The 20598-nt window shown below is 45.6% G+C and overlaps 2 protein-coding genes across 9 annotated transcripts in view; both read left to right on the plus strand.

The window, feature by feature from the left end:
* Nucleotides 1-36: 36 nt before the first annotated feature.
* Nucleotides 37-7246, plus strand: LOC132262286 (ral GTPase-activating protein subunit beta). Of its 8 annotated transcripts, XM_059761508.1 has the most exons (15): nt 37-263; nt 331-550; nt 649-678; nt 766-1161; nt 1218-1478; nt 1570-1863; nt 2191-2295; nt 2777-2917; nt 2978-3521; nt 3579-3787; nt 4033-4188; nt 4346-4486; nt 4559-4573; nt 4638-5192; nt 5252-7246. In XM_059761508.1, the coding sequence occupies exons 1-15, from the start codon at nt 60-62 to the stop codon at nt 6808-6810; spliced, it is 4830 nt and encodes a 1609-aa protein (XP_059617491.1). In that variant the 5' UTR covers nt 37-59; the 3' UTR covers nt 6811-7246. The 8 variants fall into 8 exon arrangements, with proteins under 8 accessions (XP_059617491.1, XP_059617500.1, XP_059617517.1 ...); XM_059761517.1 differs by lacking the exon at nt 4559-4573; XM_059761534.1 differs by lacking the exon at nt 4033-4188.
* A 6737-nt stretch (nt 7247-13983) lies between these two features.
* Nucleotides 13984-20598, plus strand: part of LOC132262184 (cadherin-related tumor suppressor) — a 111569-nt gene continuing 104954 nt past the window's right edge. The window contains exon 1 of the mRNA XM_059761362.1: nt 13984-19269. Coding sequence (XP_059617345.1) covers nt 13984-19269 — 5286 coding nt within the window. The remainder of the gene's footprint in view (nt 19270-20598) is intronic.

Raw genomic sequence — 20598 nt, forward strand, 5'->3', positions numbered from 1 at the left:
GAAAAATCATGTTTCTGGGTGTTTAGGGTGTGAAAAAGCTGTAAAAAGTGCCAGCGGAGATGCCTGAGACAAAGATGTACACGGAGTGGGCGTCCTTATCGCCGGTGATTGCGTCCAATAGTTGTAGCGCTCAGAATTGTGTCCTGAACAAGTTCCAAGGAAGCGCCGGGAAGGAAGTGGCTGTGGCGATTGTGAAGCAGCTGGCCAGCAATCTTGGCATCTCGCAGCCTGCAGAGCCCAGCAATCTGGTCACGGATCAGGAGGTATGACCTGAAAAAAAAGACATGGAGCAAGATGAGTGACAGATGCCATCCGGAATGTCTCTTGCAGGTGCTCTGGTGCATGGATGTGCTCTGCTATGGTTTGTCCCTGCCTTTGAGTGAGCATGAGACCATCAAGGATTGCGTGAATGTGTACTGCGAGTGGATGACGGCCCTCAATCCGGTGCCACGTATCAGCGTGCCCAAGCCAATAGTGGACGATCCAAACAATTATGCCCGGAAGATCATCAATCACTTCCACAATCTCTTTGTGCCGCGCCCGGGAGAAGGTAATTCTGTCGCACCTGCACGCACACTGCCCAAATGCACTCGCCAATTCCCATTTAACCCTTCTGTGGCCTCAATTAATTGCTCTTTCGCTTCCAAGACTGGGCTTTTCTCTATCAGGATCTCTTAGGTGAGGACAAAGCATTTCCCAGACAGTCACTCAATCCCTGAATCACATTCCAATTATCGAATAGCCACTAATTTCACCCTCTCATAGGCGCAGACACCATCAATCGTCAGGCTGTTCTCTGCCACCGCGTCTTGAGGACTCTCCAGAACGCTGCAGTGTCACAGATTCTCACCCGGGAAACCTGGGAGTCGCTACTACTCTTCCTTCTAGCCATCAATGAAGTCCTGCTGGCGCCGCCAACTATTAAGGATGACGTGGGCGATCAACTGTGCGAACGCGTCCTCAGTGTGCTGTTCGAAGTGTGGCTCCTGGCGTGCGTTCGATGCTATCCAGCACCGTCGCTCTGGAAGACGTTGCAGGAATCCTGCCAAATGTGGCGCCACAGAATCGCTCTAGTGGAACAGTGGAATCGCGTTAATCTCGCTCTCACAGCCAGACTGATTGACTTCACCTACGGATCAGCATTTCCAGAGTTTAAAATCTGTGAGTTAAGAGTAAGCCTTTGCCTACAGTTTTCTTATTCACGCTTTTTCGTGCAGTGGACGAAGATGCCCAGCTAATACCGTCGGGAATGTCTAATGATTGCATTGCCCAGACATGGTATCGCTTTCTTCGTGTTATTGGTAATCCCACGGCTCTTTGCCAGCCACAAACCATCAGCAATACTCCGCGTTTCATGCAACATGTGCTCACAATGACGGAGTCCATTGAGCCTTATCAGCACTCGTGCTTGCTGATTCTTCCTCAAATTTTCCTGAAGGCAATTAAGGGCATCTCCAGTCTCGTGGATGCTTTCCTGGGTGAGTTTGACTTTTTGTCTCTGTTTCGCGCGTCTGTTCTGTGTTTTTTCTGTACAAAGAAAGAGAAATTATGCCAACTTGCACTCGGTAGGAATATTGCAAAATGCCACAGGCGAGGATGCGACCAGCACAACGGGGATTTCCGGCACAGATACAGGCTCAGGTGCACCTTCTGGCGCCACATCGCGCCTCTCAGGTGGTGAAACTAGATTCTCAATGGTTGCGGGACGTGTAGATGTAGCATCATTGGGTGGTGTGTCCTCCTCAGCCTCCTCCTCGGTGGTATTTCCGACTCCCGCTGAGGTGCCCCACTCACCGACGCCGCCGCTTCAGAGGCGCTTGGCCAAATCTTTCAGTGTGGCGCCGTCCAGTGGCCTCCCAAAGGGTTAATCAGTAGATTTTTTACTATTATTTCTACACTATTCCGCACGAGAGACACTTTTTCTGATTTCTCACGCCTGCAATCCATTTGGGGGCGGATTTTACCCACACTTGCATGCTTATCATTTCTATTTTGGTTTTAGTTTTTTTTTTTCTTTTAGGCAAGAGGTTTAAGTTGAAATTAATTAATATACACTTGATCACAGCTTTCCACCCAGAAATAATTTGCTGATCATATGATTTCTTAGTTTAGTTGTGGTTGATTTGGAAGTGCTTCACTAAAAGCCACTGAATTTAACTCACAATAATGTTAATTGAAAACTCTGTTTAGGTATAACCAAGGGATCACTGATTGGATTGACGAGCAGCAGAATTTCCAGCAGTCAACCGGCCGCCAGTCCGATTTCCACTCAGCCACCCACGTCAATTTTCACCTGTAATTGTCTCTTATGATTCATATAATTCCACTCTATGCTGATTTAATGGCCACTCTCTCGCCCAGTGCTATTTCTCCGCGGCTCTGGCGAGAGTGACTGTGGGAGATCGTGTGTGATTTTATGTTTTCTGCCCATTGAATATCATTGGAATTTGCATTGAAATATGAATTAAACTGAAGGCTAAAGCTTTAGATTTCACAAATGTTCGAAAGTTACACTTTGTAGGAACATCAGTTTACTGGAAATTCAAATCACAAGCCACACACTGACAACTCTGAGTGAACTTTTCAACTGAATCTTTCATGGAAATTTCATATATTTGCAAACTCTAAATTTATTCATACGCGGAAAATGATGATTTCTCTCTTTGCTCTCCAATTGTATTGGCGAGTTCCGTGAAAAAACGCACGATTTTCCTGTTGTCTCCGCCAGTTGATGGTACAGTGTGAAATCACTAATACTTTTTCATCCAATTATCAGCAATGTTGTCACTGACCCATGAAAATCGCGCTGTGATGGCATCTGCGAGGCCCAAATGCAACAGTATTCTTCATTTATTCGGCGAGTGGCTCTTCGATGCTGCCCACATTGGCACCGAGGCGTGGATCCAGAACTGCAAAAGTGAGTATCACGAGAGTTTTGTGAGAATCGTGGTTGACTAGCGTGCTTTTTTCTTACCAGAACAAGCATCTGAGGCGTCTCGAAGACCCTCATCGATGATCATGGACAGCCGAAAGGGAAGTTTATCACTATCTCAGCCGTCATCATTGAATGAAAACATCGAGATGCCACCAGGTCTGACGATTGATAAGTTTGAGTCTGGGCGAGCGGAGGCAATTGGAGCGCTTTGCAGGATTTTTTGTGCCAAGAAAACTGGCGAGGAAATTCTTCCTGTCTACCTAGCGCGCTTCTATGTGGCTGTGCAGCAGGGTTTGAGGATTCCCGAGACGAAGGAGTGCGAAGAAACACTGGCCAGTATTCTCTACAACTCATCAGATCTATTTAGACTCGATCTTGATGGCATTCAAGTGCTGTTGCCCTCTTTCATTACTGCTCTTGAGTTGGTATTGCCGGAGAAGGAACTCAAAATGAAGAGTCAAACTGTCGTGCTGAATCGGATTGAGTTGAGGAGGGCTTCAATCCACATTCTGATCTCCATTCTGGCTCTGCCGCTGCACTTTCAGACGCTGCCGATAAGAGATATCACAGGAGGACCAATGGATAAGTTAGTAGTTTGTTCTTTTTGGAAATATCTTTATTTCATTATTATATGGGTTTTCAGAATGATCACATTTGCCCAGCTAAAGCCAAGATTAATCAACATCCTGATGAATGCACTGCAAGTGGAAACTGACGCTCAGAACACTCATATGCTTCTTGGAGGACTTCTTTTTAGTGTCCAAGATTCTGTGACTTTCGAGGAAACGGAAAATACTGGCGAGATGGTTCAAATGTCTCCGCCAACAAGTGATTTGAATCTCCTCAGTTCAGGTAACTTTATCTTCCTTTCATTAATTCCCATTTCCATGAATCCATTTGTAAAACACACAATGGACAACTCTCTGGCTTTCTGCACTTTGTCTCGAGTTCTCAATCATGTCTTTTCTTAGTTATGATTTTAGTTTAATTTTGGAACAATATGTTACATTCTCACTGTGTTTATTTTCTCTTTTTCTCGTCTTGAATTTTATGTTTTATATGGCATCGCAAAATGTTGTCACATACACACACATCAGCTTGTTCCGAAAAGAGTGCTTGTTCAATTGCTAGCGCTAGTTCGAGTTTGGGTGGAAACAGTACGGCCACGGTGGGCAATGAGTTTCCCAGTTTGAGCATTTCTGATGATTTTCCCGCTGAGTTTCTGCAGGACCTGGAAATGCCTTCAGTCTATGGTAATGTCTTTTTCATCATCTCTTTGTTCACGCTGTAGTTTGTGAGCTTAAATGTTGTAGATCTTTTTTAAAGTCACTTGTTCGATATATTGCTGATTGTATGGGTTTTGGGGGTAGTTTAGGGACAATTCTAGAGCCTTTTATTTAAAATTTCCAGACAATGCTCACGCATTATTCGTGAGAGCGACTTATTTAGTCTGCCACAGGTTGATTTCATCCTGGAAGGCTGACTTGAATGTCTCTTTGGCTGCTCTGGAATTGCTGTCTGGTCTCGCGAGGATGCATATTAAGGAATCAGGTGAGTTTCTCATAATATCTTCAGTCACAAATTACTATATCTCGCCGTATAATTTCTGTGCTACCTAATCAGCAAGGAAATTGAGTGGTAAGAAGATCACATTTCGCGATCGTTACATTTTTAAACTTTATGTTTTTCATCTCTTTTTCAGATGCTTTGGAGTGCAAACGCGCCGTGAAATGGATTTGCGATTACATTTGCTACCAATGCTCAAGACCAACTCCATCTCACACGAAAGATCTTCACAGCACAATCGTGGCAGCGTTTCAGTGCATATCTGCATGGCTAATGCAGCATCCATATCTTCTGCAAGACAAGGAGTGTTTGACAACAGTGTTGGAAGTTGTTGAACTTGGAATTTCGGGCACGAAAAGTGTGGGAAAACCAGGAGAAGCGGCCAAATTGAAGAATGAAAAGGAGTTAAAGCCTGCTTCAATGCGAGTTCGTGATGCAGCTGAAAGTCTATTGACAGTTATTCTTGAACAAGTCGGCTACTTTCCTAGCGAATGTGGAGCACAATCTCTTTCTTCCCTTCTGGATGAAGAAACTCTTATGAAGTACTGCAATTCCTATCCAAGCTCTGGGCCTATGAACCATGAGTCAGCTGTGCAAAAGTTCAGATACTTTGTCACGGAGAATTCGACAATTTTAGCCCTGTTAGAGGAGCCGTTGGGAAATGATCAAGATCCCCAGCCAACAATTACATGTAAGGAGAGTATCTTAAAATTTTTAGTGAGTTATTTGACTTAATTTTTGTGTTTATAGTGATTATCCGAGGGCCGTTCGGTCGGCATACTTGGACAATGCAGCTGAGACACTTGCCGAGGAGTAAATCCGGCACAAAATACCATCACGCTCCGAACCCCGGGCGCCCAGTGCCGATGAATGACACTCCAATGAGGCAGGAAGTGGAACAGAAATACTTCCCGGACGGCGTGGAGAAGATTCCACCGTGTGTGGCGGATTATTCAATTCCCACACTTGAGGAGATTGTCCAGAAGATTGGAAATGAGAACACCAAATACTTGTTTCAGCTACTGGAAAATCAGACGGTGTATGAGAAAATCGCGTGGGCAGAAACTGATAATTCACTGGATAGCTTGGGTCACGCTCAAGAAGCAATTCCACCGCCTGTTTGTCATGAATTTCAGGCCGCCAGGCTCTTTCTCTCCCACTTTGGCTTTCTGTCGATTGGGGAGAATGCAAAGAAGGAATCAGGAACACCCCTGCTGATGGTGCTGGACGCGAAAAAAGCGGGATTTGCGACAGAGATTCAAAGCCTCGATCGCGTGAGTCCCAGAACTTATGACACGGTGTATGTGTTCTATGTGAAAGCTGGACAGACTACGCCCATAGAGATTGTGGACAATATGTCAGGAGACAATGTTCAGGGACTGGATCCTCACTTCTGGAGCATGATGCTGAGTCTGGGGTGGCGTGTTAATGTTGACGATCACGCAGGATGGACAGGATTTTCTAGTTCTAGTTGGCATATCAATCAATCAGTATCTGGTGGGGGTGATTTTGTCCCTCATACGTCAGGAGAAGAGATGAACTTCAATGGGGACAAGAAAGTGCTCTACTGGGCTGATGTTAATGGGGAGATTGCCTTTGTGGTGCCAAATCACTCTAACAGATTCGATATGGAAACTCTGGATGGAGGATGTCAATCAATGCCGACTTCTTCGGGGATTGACGGCGGACAATTTGTCTACGAGAGAAGTAATAGTGAGTGTCCGCCGCTGGAGTCTGTGACAAATTTCACAAAACCCATGCCTTTGGGACACAAACCGCGCACGCTGTCGCTGGATATTGATAGGAGTCAGCAGAGAATGGAACCTGTAGCACCAACTCGACGACGTCCAGGGACGTCCAAGACTTCATCTGCTGGCCAGGCGAGTTCCAAAATCTTTCTGGTGTGGCTGGAGAGCTTCGAGGATCACATCACGTTCCCAATGGAAGATCTACTGGCCTACTGTCGCAGTGGCGAGGAAAATCTCCAGCCGACTGCTACTCGGGCGGCAGACTGTCACATTATCTACTTGCAAGCCCTCTCGTCAGGACTCCTGAGAGTGAAACTTCAAGGCCCGACCGGTAGAATGAATTTCGCCACACCACTCGTGGACGGGATGGTGGTGAGCAGAAGAGTTGTGGGCAATTTGGTTCGCCAAACAGCCTACAACATGGCTAAACGCAGAAGGTTGGACAATGACGGCTACCAACCGCCTCACGTTCGTCGCAGGCTCAAAGTTCAGGAGATGGTGCAGAAATACAAGGTGGATCTCAGTGAACCCGAACTTCTGGCGCATCTATTTACATCCTAAAGATTTATTTTTATATTCTTCGTTAAATTTTAACACTGATGCTGATCATTTTATTTGCCTAATCACTCTTTAATAAGACTTTTGAGTAATTATAAAGCTAAAGGAATTATAAAGCTTTATCAAGACTTTTCTGCTTTACTATTCAGTTAAAGATTAAGTATTTAATGCTTATCCTCGGCCGAATCGATCTCTCGAAATGGCATTCTTGGCACGATTGAAGTATTCTTGAAGAGGCAATGATGAATTCCTCAAGCAAAACTATAAAATGGCATTAGAAGAGAAGTAAGCAACTAAATGTCTCCTGTTCAATTCATCTCACCCTGAAGCCTTTCATCTCCGGACGGTGTGTTTTATTAATTTTTTGAGAGAAGCATTATATGAATATTATTTATAAATCCAGAAATGGGAAACCAATAAAATATTTAATCAACATAAATCATGCACGACTGGGATTTTCTGTGTGTGAAGAGCTCTTCTTGTGTCACTGTTGATCTCTTTCCATGTCTTTTTTTCCTCTCCTCTCGTTCGTGAAACGATCAGCAAATTCTGCCAAGTTTAGAATACAAAATTCATCAAAGAATTCATCCCACTAGAAACGACGCAGAGGTTTATTGTTGTACGAAAAATTATTCCTTCGCTCGTCTTTCGAGTACACTTCTCAGTGCCGTTTGTGTGGCTCTTGTCGTTGTGAGACGAACGACTAGTTGGAGTCATTAAAGATTTTACAACTGTCTCCAACTAGGAAATTTACGATGGTATAAAATTTAGAGACCAGCCGCTGAAGAACGACCCACGAGAGTATCACTGAAAGTGTCCTATAACAGATCATTTGATTGTCTGCCGCCGTGGCGTCGCGCGTGGGTGACTGTGGATTTTCACTTTTCCACGAGAGTGGCGAAGAAATGGAATTTCCACCGTCGTAAAATCAATTGGATATGATGATTCAGAGAAATCCAATTGAAGAGAACCTGAACAGGAATTTCCCAATAATGCAGGATGGCAGGAATAAAAGGTAAGTTAGAATGCTTGTCAGGAATTTTATTGGAATTAAATTATTTTACTACCTCTTCTAAAATAGTTGCTGAAAAAGTCTCTTTTATTTGTCATCCCAACGCCATTATCTGACTAGAGAGATTATGAGTGAATTTATGACTATTCTTCGGCATCGAGTACGCTTTATTATAATTTTTGATATTGATTTACACTTGGAGTAGAAGTACAATTTGCAACATTTATGATCATTAGAGTTTTGCACTTAGGGATAAATGCGACAATTTAAGACAGAAATTCGAATTCTACAACGCAAAAATTAAATGTAGCTTCATATTATATATATATATATATATATATATATATAATAGTAATTATCCAGATTTTAAAGAGAAAATTTAGAATTCCCTAAAAATTAAGATCAATAAATGTAAAATGAAAAGCAGCTACAAAAAAGTTGAAACAAATAATTTATTTTGCGAATGTTTAGTTTTAAAAGAATACCAAATCTGGGTGTGAAAATCATTTTGATATCTTGATCTTTCAGTCTATACATTGGTGCTAAAATCATGCTCAATTTCTCCAGCATTTATTTTCTTACTCGTCGATTTTTACATTGAGAATAGCAAAGTCCAATACCTGGAACATATCAAGACAGTTTTACAGTGAGTTTGATATATGTTTCAATTCTTCTACGCATCGCCTCTGCACTTTTAATTACACACGTGACCCACCGAAACACTCCACGCCTGCTTTAGTGCGGCTCTTTCGCGGATGGCGAGAGCGAAAATGTTTGATCACCCTGTATGATTGTTCAAAAGACTATAATTACAATTATATAACCCTTCATAATAATAATTACTGAATAAACAACCCCGTTTCGGAGTGTGAGATGCGCTGAAGAAAGTGCCGGGCAAACCGAACACGAAAGGCATCAACTGGCGACGAACCCGATTTCTGCCTACCTGGAATCTAGTTGGACTGTAAAAGTGAATTTGTGTGACATAGAGTGAATTCTTGAGATAATTGTGTCGTTTTGGTCCTTTTAGTCATCTGTTTGGGCTTCTCCTCATGGCGACCTTTTGGGCCACGGAATGTGTGCCTATCTCGATGAATTATGTATTTTTGACTGAGAGAGGGAGAGGGATGGTGTATAGTGAATGTGAGCGAGAAGGCACAGCACCGAGATTGGAATCCATGTGGACAAAAAGCTCCCTATGTCTACCTACACTGCAATCGCGCACATTTGTATCACTGTGTATTTTGATGCACTTAAAATTTTTCTGTTAGAACCTTCTCTTCTCTGGCTGGAGACATTCGTCCATAATAGTCCTGCCGGCAATGGAGGAAGAAGAACCCTATCCAGAGTGCCCAATTCCCATCTTTGTCCGACAAGTCAAAAAAGAGATTTGCTATTACACTTCCACCCATGGGAAAAAGCCCTCAATGACATTCCTGGGTGAACTTCTCTCTGCATTGCGTGTATATTTATTCAATATAAATTATCCACCGCTTTGGGTACGACATCGTGCTGTCTCACTTTGCTTCTCATTTCAAATGTGTCTGTGGTTGTTTTTTCTTACCTCCTCTTCGCTGTCTCACCATCAAAATGCCTGTCTTTGCTTGCTCTCTTTGCCATCTTTCGCCTTTTCTATATCGCGCACCACGAGATCCAACTTGTTTCGCCATAGATTCTGCATCAATGGGATTTTAGGGGGTTTTAGGAGGATGCATGAACTGCGAAGTGTCAGGGGCGGGGTCTATGAGTGGGTGGGGCTTTGTGGAATTCAGGAACATGATTCTGGGCATTAGAAACGAATTGCAGCAGAACTCTCCACTCAACTCTCCACTCTTTTGGACTCTCTTCGGTGAATGTGCACTCTGAGTTGGAATTTGTTGGTGAAGATGGTGCAGAGGAGTAGAGTAGAGCTTTTTTGTCCACAAAGATACACTAAATTCTCCTCTCGTTCTGCACACTGTTTTCACAGTTCCATGTGCGCGCTGGTGTGTGCGCCGTGCACACTAATCTCCGAGCACAGAGTGTCATGCCGTGGACTCACTCTGACTCACATGCTGTGATACCTTTGCTGGCGGACGCGGGGGGACAAAAGCAAAAAAGACATCTAACTCCATGAGAGAGAGGTCTGGGTAACACAAGCGCACCTGCAAAATCAACTAAGAGAAATACCATGGTAAAAAGGCACGTACACCGTGAAACAGGCAACTTCTTGGGCCTGGCGCATTCCATGGCACGATAGTTTAAAGTTGACCGCGAGATTGTTAAGACCGCCGTCGCGGAATTTGTGTGCTGTGGCGATCTTGTGGAGTGTGTTATCCTCCTTTTTTCCCCGCGTGCACACACTCAGACATCTGTTCTATGTGGTTGTTTTGTGGTGGTGCCTTTAAATGGAAAAATTTCTTAATTTTTTCCATCATCACACAACACATCTTTTAATCTGCCATTCGTGCGTTTCCGCCGATCTGCCAAACTGACAATGTGTGTGTTACTTCTTGTACATCTGTGGATGGTTCTTTTTTTGTAATCTTGCCTCCTCACCACCTCTTGGGAGAGTCACTAAATATGGGCGAAACTCATTAATGCCAAGCGGGATACCTTTCCACTCATTTCTCCCACTGATCCACTCTGGGATCCCTCCTGGGCGATCGCGATCTAGCGCTGCCATCGCGCTCAAACGCCTGGAAATTGAACACACGACCATGCATCACGATAGGTAATCCTATCGGTTGCACATGTCAGATTAAGAGTACATAGCTCGATGGACACAGCAAAACAGTCTCGTGGATAGACAGAAAAAATCTCTCACAATTTCGCGCGCAAGATCAACATTCTTTGACTGTTTTTTGTGCCATCCACATCGATTTCCAACTCTTTTTTCTACCTTCTCTCACTCGCCTGCCTTTTAATCAATCATCACGCAATCTCGCGAGAGAGCTTTCCACTGGTGTCTCGGGAAAAAATACACCTCGATCAGTCGTCTTAGGGACAATTTCATGTGCGCGCAAGGCTTTCACGAGTTTGATCTACTGGTAGCGCGAGATGACATTTTTTGCCATAAGCTAAGAGACGTAGGCTTTATGAAAGTGATCGCGATTGATCAGTGGCATTTGATCGGGTTTTCTAGCGAAAATTCCAACTCTGAAATCCCTCAATCATTCCACATTTGACTGTGAGTTTTCTGCGCTTGCCACAGACTTCCAGTAATGATCTATTTTACCACTGGTAAATTGCCTTTCTTGTGCCTTGTGGTTTGCCAGAGTGAACTGGGTCACAAATGCCACGATCGTTCACCCAACGGTGATCGCTGGACAACACTATCAGCCTTCAGAATCCCAACTCACGAGTCTTCACATCCACGCCATTGCCATTGCGATCGCGATCCCCGCACGTTCAAAACTTCAAATGAAGAGACAAATATTTGGTAATATGAAATCAATTGAAGAGGCATCATTTGGAGTGTTTGTCCAGCTGCTGCTGAAGTGGAAAATATTGACATGAGAAGATCATTCACCCAATCATCACATAGCCAGGTTGAATTTGTCAACATACTTCTGCCAATGTTGCAATTGAGAGAAACAGACTTTTCTCCGCGTCGCCACAACATCTTGGCGCAGTTTGCAATCTGACTTGCCTTCCTCCTTTATAATTACCACAACGATTCTGGCATCAAAATAACATTTCTGCGGTTCACCCGAAAAAGAACAACTCACCTTCTTTAAGTTCAAGTTCCAACCGCGAGGATTTTTTCTTTTATTCGGGTGACTAACCGAAAATAAAAGCACGCTAATTAGCACAGAGTGAAAGAGTTCGAAAACCTTCGTGCGCGCGGACAGCACACATGAAGAAATTGATCTTGTGCCGCGTGGAGAGAAGGCACAAGAAGTGACCCAGCATGGGAGGGCGGGCGGCGGGAAAAAGCGTGTGTGAGTTCAATTGGGGAGATCGCGGATTGCATAAGAGGTGATCGTACGGGTGATCCTCAATGCATAAAAAACAAGAGCAACTTCCCCTTTCAATCGCTCAAGTTTGCGCGCTCGTCTTTTTTTCCGGGCTGCGCGCAGGACAGGGAGAAACAATCGGAGAAGTATGCAAATTGAGCATTGCAACAGATTAGCTAACAATCAATGGCATAGTCGCTCGCTCGATCGCGACGAGGAATACCACCAACGTGATGTATGCCGTGTTATGTCCATATTTTAGACTCCGTCAAGCGTGTAATATGGGAAATTGTTTCGTTTTTCAACTCAGACCACTGTGACCATTTCTTCTTGCACACCTCATCAGAAACCGCGCGAACAGTGAGCGATCGCATGGAAGATCCCGTGTGGCGAAAACGGAAGGGGAGGCGAGAAAAAAGCGTCCCAGAAATTACTTGATTAGCTAATAAATATATCAATCAAATACATATTCTCATGTTGGGAAAATTATTCACTCGAGACATTACAATTTTCTTCTCTCTATAATTTCAGATAAATTAATTTGATGGCACACACTTGGCTTGGCAAATGATCGATTCGGCCAAAGCAGTGTGAGTGATCAAGGAGGAAAGAAAGCAAGTGGCAGAGAGGAGACAAGTTCTGAACTATTGCGCCCAAGAGTGCCTATAAGTTGCTGTGTGAAAAAAGAAAGGCTAAAGCGTACACTGATGGACGCAAAGTTAACTGATATTGGTATGGTTATGACAAAATGGTGAAGAACTGAGCGCAGAATTGCTGAATGTCCAAAGTGAGATTTTATTTGTTTGACTCGAAAAGTAACAAAATTCTATACAAGCTTTGTGCGCACCGATCGCTTTTTTTTTTAGAGAGAGACACATTGATTACGTGTGTGTTTGTGACTCTTTTTACCTTATTGCTGCTCATCATAGTTCTTTGCGCCCAAGAACTCTTGGCGAGTCTATGCACAGTGAGTTGACCATCGCCAGGCAACACATTGAAATCGCGATCGCAAAGTGTAATAATCCTCCAGCTCTGCGTGTGGTTGTGTGGTGTTATTATTATTTCATATTTGGTCGCATGTGCTTTCTCGCCTTGCTGTTTTCTCAGAGCTAACCTCAAGTGTAATCGGCCATGTTACATACCTCTGCGAAAGAGACCATGATCACGATCGCGAGCACGCGAGTGAGCAGTGCAGAGGTATAAGAATTCACTTTGGAATACCTTTCCCGGAACACAGTGTGGTCAGAAGAAATTCCCTCGGGTGCTCGAGCGAGAGGAAGATAAACGCGCGATCACCACCACACAGCGGAATCGCGAAGAGAGTGCAGAGAAGAGTGGCGACAGTGTGTGTGCATCAGCAATCATCAACAATTTATAAAGGACTGAAAAAGAGTATAAGAATACCTGACTAGCCGCGAGCAAGAGTCTCATTTCAGGAGACTTTGTATGCCGGACTCGATCGCGCTGTGGTGTGTGGAAAAAGCTAAAATTCATGCACCATCATCGGGCAGTCAGCCGACCTCTTCGCCCCGCGTGCAGCATTTTTCTCTGCAGCATCATAACCCGTTTTCATGTCATAAATGTGTGTAGTGGTTTCGGGCTCACAAGATGACTGAGCGAGAGAGCGGCCATAGATGAGAGGAAGAAGTAAAGTCTCTTCTAGTGAGTTCTTGTTTATCTGAGACTTGTTGCTTGTGTGTGGTGTGATCTCGCTCTGGCTCACCTGAAGAGAGGCCACGAAGGCACCATTCGACCCGATCAGTTCGCAATCATGAAACAGACGATGAAGAAATGTTGAATTAGTCGAATGTGTCGCGCTCCGGAGTGTAGTTGGCAAAAGTATAGTCCATCGTCAGTTGTGGTGTTCTTTTTTTGCAACTAAAAACCTCCTACTAAACTAACACTTGACCAGTGCATAGTTGAATCCCATCGATCAGTGCTGTGTGTAGAAGAATTTCCTGTGTGGATCGAGGGAAAAACGAATATCACTGATGTGATATAGAGTGATCGATCCTCCAATTAAATGTGGATAAGAGAGAAGAAAGAGTGATTCAGTGTGGAAATTGATACGATAAATAATTGGAGGAGAGAAATAGCACAGGTTGCAAGTAATATCGTGACAAATAAATCAGAGGTGTGTTAGGTTGATTAGGGTAACGAGAGGTGTGATTGAAATGAGAAAGTGATGGATGTTTTTGAGGGATTCATGCAATACGTGGACGTATTATGACGCTCTCAGGACGGCGCCTCCATCCCATGGCCCTCACGATGAGGCGTGCCATCTGGCCGCTCCTGGTAGTGGCCCAACTAGTGTCGGTGCTCGATGGTGCTCACGTTCCGGGCCCGGGCCCGGGACTTACGGTCTTCCCACGTCGCCGCTCTTCCTCGGACGGTTACTCTTCGCAAATGCAATCGCGCGCGGTGGACACTCGCATCCAGCTAGAAGTGCTGGAGGGTGATCCTCGTGGTACGGTGGTGGGCTACATTCCCACGAAGCCCGGCTTCACGTATCGCTTCAATGAGCCACCGCGGGAATTCACGCTAGACCCCAACACGGGGGAGATCAAGACGAATGCCATCCTCGATCGCGAGGGACTGCGAGATCGATACGACTTGGTTGTGCTCTCCAGTCAACCCACGTATCCCATCGAGGTGAGGATCACTGTGATGGATATCAACGATAATGCCCCGGAATTCCCAGAGCCCAGCATCGCGGTGTCGTTCTCAGAGAGTGCAGCTCCGGGCACCAGGCTCCTGCTGGACGCCGCCACGGATAGTGATGTGGGCATAAACAGTGTCACGGATGACTACAGGATCGTGGATGGGAATCACGATGATAAATTCCGCTTGGCGGTGACTTCAAACCCCAGTGGAGACGTGTCCTATCTACACCTGGAGACCACGGGCAAGCTGGACAGGGAAACCCGCGGCTTCTACCAGCTGAACGTGTCCGCGAGGGATGGTGGCACCCCACCCAAGCATGGCTACCTCCAGGTCAACGTCACCATTTTGGATGTGAACGACAACCCGCCAATTTTCGATCACAGCGACTACATCGTGTCGCTGAACGAGAGTGTTCCACCTGGCACACCAGTTCTGCAGGTGATGGCATCCGACTCGGATTTGGGCGACAACAGCAAAATTACATATTACCTCGCCGAGACGGAGACACAATTCACGGTGGACCCGGAAACGGGTGTCATATCCACCACTGAGCAATTGTCATGCCCCCAGCAAAACTGCCCAACACTGTCCCGGCCGAGCTCATGTCCCAAGAGTTGCGTGTTCACCGTGTTTGCGCGCGATCATGGCTCGCCGCGCCAGGATGGTCGTACCTACGTCACGGTCAACCTGGTGGACACTAACGATCATGATCCCGTGATAAGATTCCAGTACTTCCCGCCTACGGGCACCTTTGCCACTGTGGATGAGAACGCCGCGAATGCATCTGTAGTGGCCGCAGTATCTGTGGTGGACATGGACGAGGGGCTTAATGGGGAAACAAGCATTAGGATCATCTCTGGCAATGAATTGCAGCATTTTCGCCTGGATAAGACGCCTAGCTTTGATATTGTAAGGGTGAATGGTGTGCTGGATCGCGAGGAGATCGGAAAATATAACTTGACTGTTGTGGCCACTGATCGTGGCACACCAGCACGAACGGCAACCGCTTATCTTATCATTCACGTGAATGATGTAAACGATCACGAGCCTGTGTTTGAAAAATCCGAGTATTCAGCTGTGCTCAGCGAATTGGCTCCGCCAGGAACTTATGTAGCCAGCATCACGGCCACAGATGAGGACACTGGCGTGAATGCCCAAATTTTCTATGACTTCGTCTCGGGCAATAACAAGCAGTGGTTTATCATTGATACAGTATCTGGCTTGATCACCACTCAAGCGGCACTTGATCGTGAAGTACAGGGCACGGTTGAGCTGAGCATTTCCGCGCGTGATGGTGGACCCAATCCGAAGTGGGCCTATACTCAGCTCAAAGTCACAATTCTCGATGAGAACGACGAGGCACCCCAATTCTCCCAACAGCAGATAAACGTGAGCCTAAGCGAAAATACTCCACCACATACTCTCGTAGCCATGTTAGCGGCTTCTGATCACGATCAGGGCACTAATGGCAGTGTCACGTACTCTCTCCATCCCAACGTTCAACAGAGATACCCCGATGTTTTCGCCCTGGATGCGCTGACTGGACAATTGACCACAAAAGTGAAGCTCGACAGAGAAACGATCTCCGAATACGAAGTGTACGTGATCGCGCGTGATCAAGGCATTCCTCCACAAACTTCAACAGCAACTGTAGTGCTGCACGTGCAGGACGTGAATGACAATAGTCCCGAGTTCTATCCCAAACACTACTTCGTATCGGTGCCGGAGAACACAGCTATTGGGGCTTCTGTGTTGAAAGTCACCGCCACGGATCGCGACGATGGAGACAATGCGATTGTCACGTATAATCTCGAGAGTGGTGGCGATGGACTTTTCGTGGTGGACAATTGGACTGGTGTTGTGAGTCTCAGGGGGAGTCTTCGCACCTCCCAAAAGCCTTTGCATAAGCTGGTAATCTCCTCAAAAGATCGCGGTGATCGCCGATCTGATAGTGATGCCATTGTGGAAATCATCAAGGAATCTAAGTTGGAAGAGCTCGAGTTCGACTCATATGGCGGTTATGAATTTCAAATTTACGAGGATCACGGCAATGAGAAGGGAAATATTGGCCGTGAAGTGGGTCGCGTGCAAGTCCGCACGACGACCACGCCCATTGAGTACTCAATAGTTTTCGGTGACCCCACGGGGAACTTCAAGATCCACGAGAGGTCCGGTGTCATCAGCACCGCCACAAAAATTGACCGGGAAGTCACGATCGTGTACTCACTGACCGTCGTGGCGAGGAGTGGCCTGGCCTATGGCAAGACAACTGTGAACATCTCAATTCTCGATCTAAATGACAATGAACCGATCTTCTCGAGGGATCGTGATGAGATTCGGCTAGCGGAGAATGCAGCTGTTGGGCAGGAGGTGTATCTTTCACGTGCCCGCGATCGTGACTCGGGCATAAACAGTCGAGTGACTTACAGCTTATCGTACAATCCTGAGGATCAGTTCCGCATCTCTGAAGCCACTGGTGTGCTTTACCTTAATCGGCCGATCAGAGCGGAACCAGGATCTGTGCTGCACATTGAAGTGACCGCTATGGATGGTGGAGATCCTCCACTGTTTTCAAGGAACACTGTTATGATCACAATTGAGGATGTTAATGATCACACACCAGTTTTTGATCACACTTCCTACGAAACATCCTTGTTTGAATCTATGCCTGTGAATGCGAGATTTTTCGCTCTAGCCGCTTCAGATGCTGATCTCGGGGCCAATGGAAGGATTTCTTATGCGATAATTGAGGGAAATAGTGAGGGAAAATTCGGCATCTTCCCAGATGGATATCTCTACGTGAAGCACCCATTGGATCGTGAAAAGCGCGATTATTACTCACTAACAGTGGCGTGTAGTGATCACGGCAGCCCGTCTAGAAGTTCAGTAGTCCCTGTGATTATCCACGTGATTGATGAGAATGATAACAGTCCTCAATTCACAAATTCCACCTTCACCTTTCATATTCCTGAGAATGAGCCCGCGGACTCATTCGTGGGGAAATTGACTGCCATCGATCGTGATATTGGGAGAAATGCAGAGTTAATTTACACCCTATCCAATACTCAAAATGATTTTGTGGTGGATCCTCGCAATGGCTTCATAAAAACCATCCATGAGTTTGATCGTGAGGCACTCGTGCAGAATACAGGACACAATCTAATTACTTTGGAGGCAACAGTGAGTGATAATGGTGTTGTGCGTCTCAAAGATAAGGTGAAAGTGAAGATCTTCATCACGGATGTGAATGACAATGCTCCTCAATTTGTTAGGGCGCCGTACAAAGTGCAGATCTCTGAGGGTTCTCAGGTGGGGACTCAAGTGATCAGAGTGTACACCACTGATTATGACGAGGGGTTGAATGGGGATGTGTTTTACTACATTTCTGATGGAAATAATGACGGTCACTTTGCTATTGATGATGCCACGGGACAGGTAACAGTGGCCAGGAAATTGGATCGCGAAACTACAGTGACATACAAATTGACAATCGTAGCTCACGATGCAGCAGTTCACGGGCGCTTGAGCACATCTACAACAATCACTGTGGACGTGTTGGATGAGAATGACGATGCCCCGAGATTTGTCCAGCCGGAGGCTTATAGTCAGATCTCAATAAATGAGACGACGCCTGTGGGAAGGGAATTGATGCGATTTAAAGCCATTGACGGTGATCTTGGAGTGAACAGTCAAATCACCTTCTCCATCACGGCAGGAAATCGCAGAGACACTTTCCACATCGATCCTGTGAGTGGATTGCTATTTCTGCACAAACCCTTGGATTATGAGGATACGAATTCTTATGTTTTGAACATAACGGCAGCTGATGGAGGAAATCCAAGGCTGTCCACAACGATTCTTTTCACTGTTAATGTGATTGACTCGAACGACAATCCACCTTCGTTTCCCAACACTGCGATTGTGAGGCAAATTCGTGAAGGGATTCCCATAAATACTCCTATTGTGACGATCACAGCTGAGGATCCGGACTCTGGAGCTAATGGAAAAGTCACATATGCGATTTCGAATCAGGATCCCGAGAATGGGCAGAGGCACTTTGGAATCAATGCCAATACGGGTGTGATTCATACGCTGCGGGCCATTGATAGGGAGACGATCGACACGTTTAGATTGACTGTGGTGGCGACGGATCAGGCAGAAGGTCAGCGGCTATCAGCGGAGAAATTGGTGACGGTGATAGTGGAAGATGTGAATGACAATGCTCCCGTGTTTGTGTCAATGAATGCCGCGGTACTGCCGCTGAAAGACATCCGAGTGTCACCTGGACGTGATGGTGCCGTGATAATGCACGTGAATGCCCGCGATGCTGACTCAAGTACAAATGGACTTGTCACGTATGAGATGGTGAGCGGAAATACGGAGCTATTCAAATTGCATAGGAGTACAGGTGCCATTTCGCTGCGGAAGCAGATCACAAGTCCAGAGACGCGATATCAATTGGCCGTGAAGGCGACAGATGAAGCTGTGCAGAGTGAGCGCAAGAGCAGCGATGCCTATGTGACAATAATCGCGAGTGGTGGCATGAACAATGGGCCAGTGTTTGACAATCGGGACTTTTTCGGTAGTGTCTTTGAGAATGAACCGGCGGGTACGAGTATTCTCACTGTTGTGGCGCGCCTCGACTCATCTGTGTCCAGTGAAATTGAATACTATGTGACTAATGTGACTGGGGATGGCAGACAAATGGATCGTTTGTTTGACATCGACACCAAACTCGGAATACTTTCCACGGCCGCTGAACTTGATCGTGAATCAGGGGTGGATACGTACGTTGTGGAGGTTTACGCCATCAGCATCGGTGGCATGCCGAGAACGTCCAGCACAAAGGTGAGTCCATCTTCCTTTTTTATTTGCCCTTTCCTCCCTCTCCTAATATCGTTGATCATCACAAATGATCACATGATAATCTTAAGCGATCGTGCACCATAAAACTCAACCGGGACGGTCGGCATAAGGAAGAGAGAGCAAAGTATTGTGGAAAAAGAGACCCGAATGATCGCGCAAGATCACAGAATTACTGCAACTGATCGAAAAGCGATCGTGAGGAAAAATCCATCGCGATGAATTGCTTGAAATTCCACGACAACATTCTTTGTCATTTTTTTCCTCTTCCACCTCCTATTCCCTGGCCTATGAGATTATAAATAGATCCCCCACCGGAAAAAATTGATCGCACGATCGCGAAGAGAGATCATTAGGATTTTCACTGGAGATTACAAAGCACATTGCAAATTATCGCACAAAGTCACAACTGATCGGGGCGCGCAATCGTGGACAAAAAACTGTACGTCCACGGTTCGTTCTTCCTTTTTCCATATGCCGCTCGCCATTCCGTGCCAAATTGATCATTTGGGAGATTCACGTTGCCGGAAATATCTCAGTGATCTCTTTTCGATTTTTGAGAGGGAGGCCCATGGCACGCGAAGACACGACGAGAGAATATTGCCCATCATAAATTACAGCTGTTGGGACGCAAAAGACAAAAATTATGAATAATCTCTGATGAAATCAAACTAATAAAGCGCGACATCCATGTAATTGTAACCTTTTTTGCGTGTCCACCGTTGATGGTTTTCGGCAAGTGGTCACAGTTATTGGAAGTAAAGCAGAAATTTAGAATCCTATACGTTTTGAATATTATTCAAAGCTGTCTTGTGGCTGAGCATATAAGAATCACATTTCATATGGACCCGCGGACAGTTGCTCGCGCGATGGTCTTTTTGTCTGTCTTCTGGGAGATTCTGTGCACCTCGCATCTCTCTTCCGATGAATATCATAAATCATACGCATGTTACATTAGAATTTTTACTGAGGCTCCCCGCTCTCCGGAGCCCACTTCATTGGGAGAAGGGAGGGGGGGGGGGGGGATTTGTGGTGTTGATGTAAGAATTCTCGAGTGTGAGAGGGATTGAAAACGAGAAATTCCTACACAAAGTCCCAGTAATTAGAACTGAAGGGATTATGCATGGCGCACACGTACAATGATTTCGAGTTTTAAATCTTTCAAATTGTTAAGCGCTTCGTTTACATTCATTTGGTATCAAAGGTGGGTTTCTTTTCTGCTGTTGAGAGAGCGCAAGAGTGCGCAATGGTGGATGGGAAAGGGAAGGTGTGCGGCTGAAGAGGAGGCATATAAGAGACTGTTTAATTTACCAC

The sequence above is a fragment of the Phlebotomus argentipes genome, unplaced genomic scaffold (assembly GCF_947086385.1).
Source record: "Phlebotomus argentipes unplaced genomic scaffold, Phlebotomus argentipes genome assembly contig_46, whole genome shotgun sequence".
In the NCBI taxonomy this organism is placed as follows: domain Eukaryota; kingdom Metazoa; phylum Arthropoda; class Insecta; order Diptera; family Psychodidae; genus Phlebotomus; species Phlebotomus argentipes.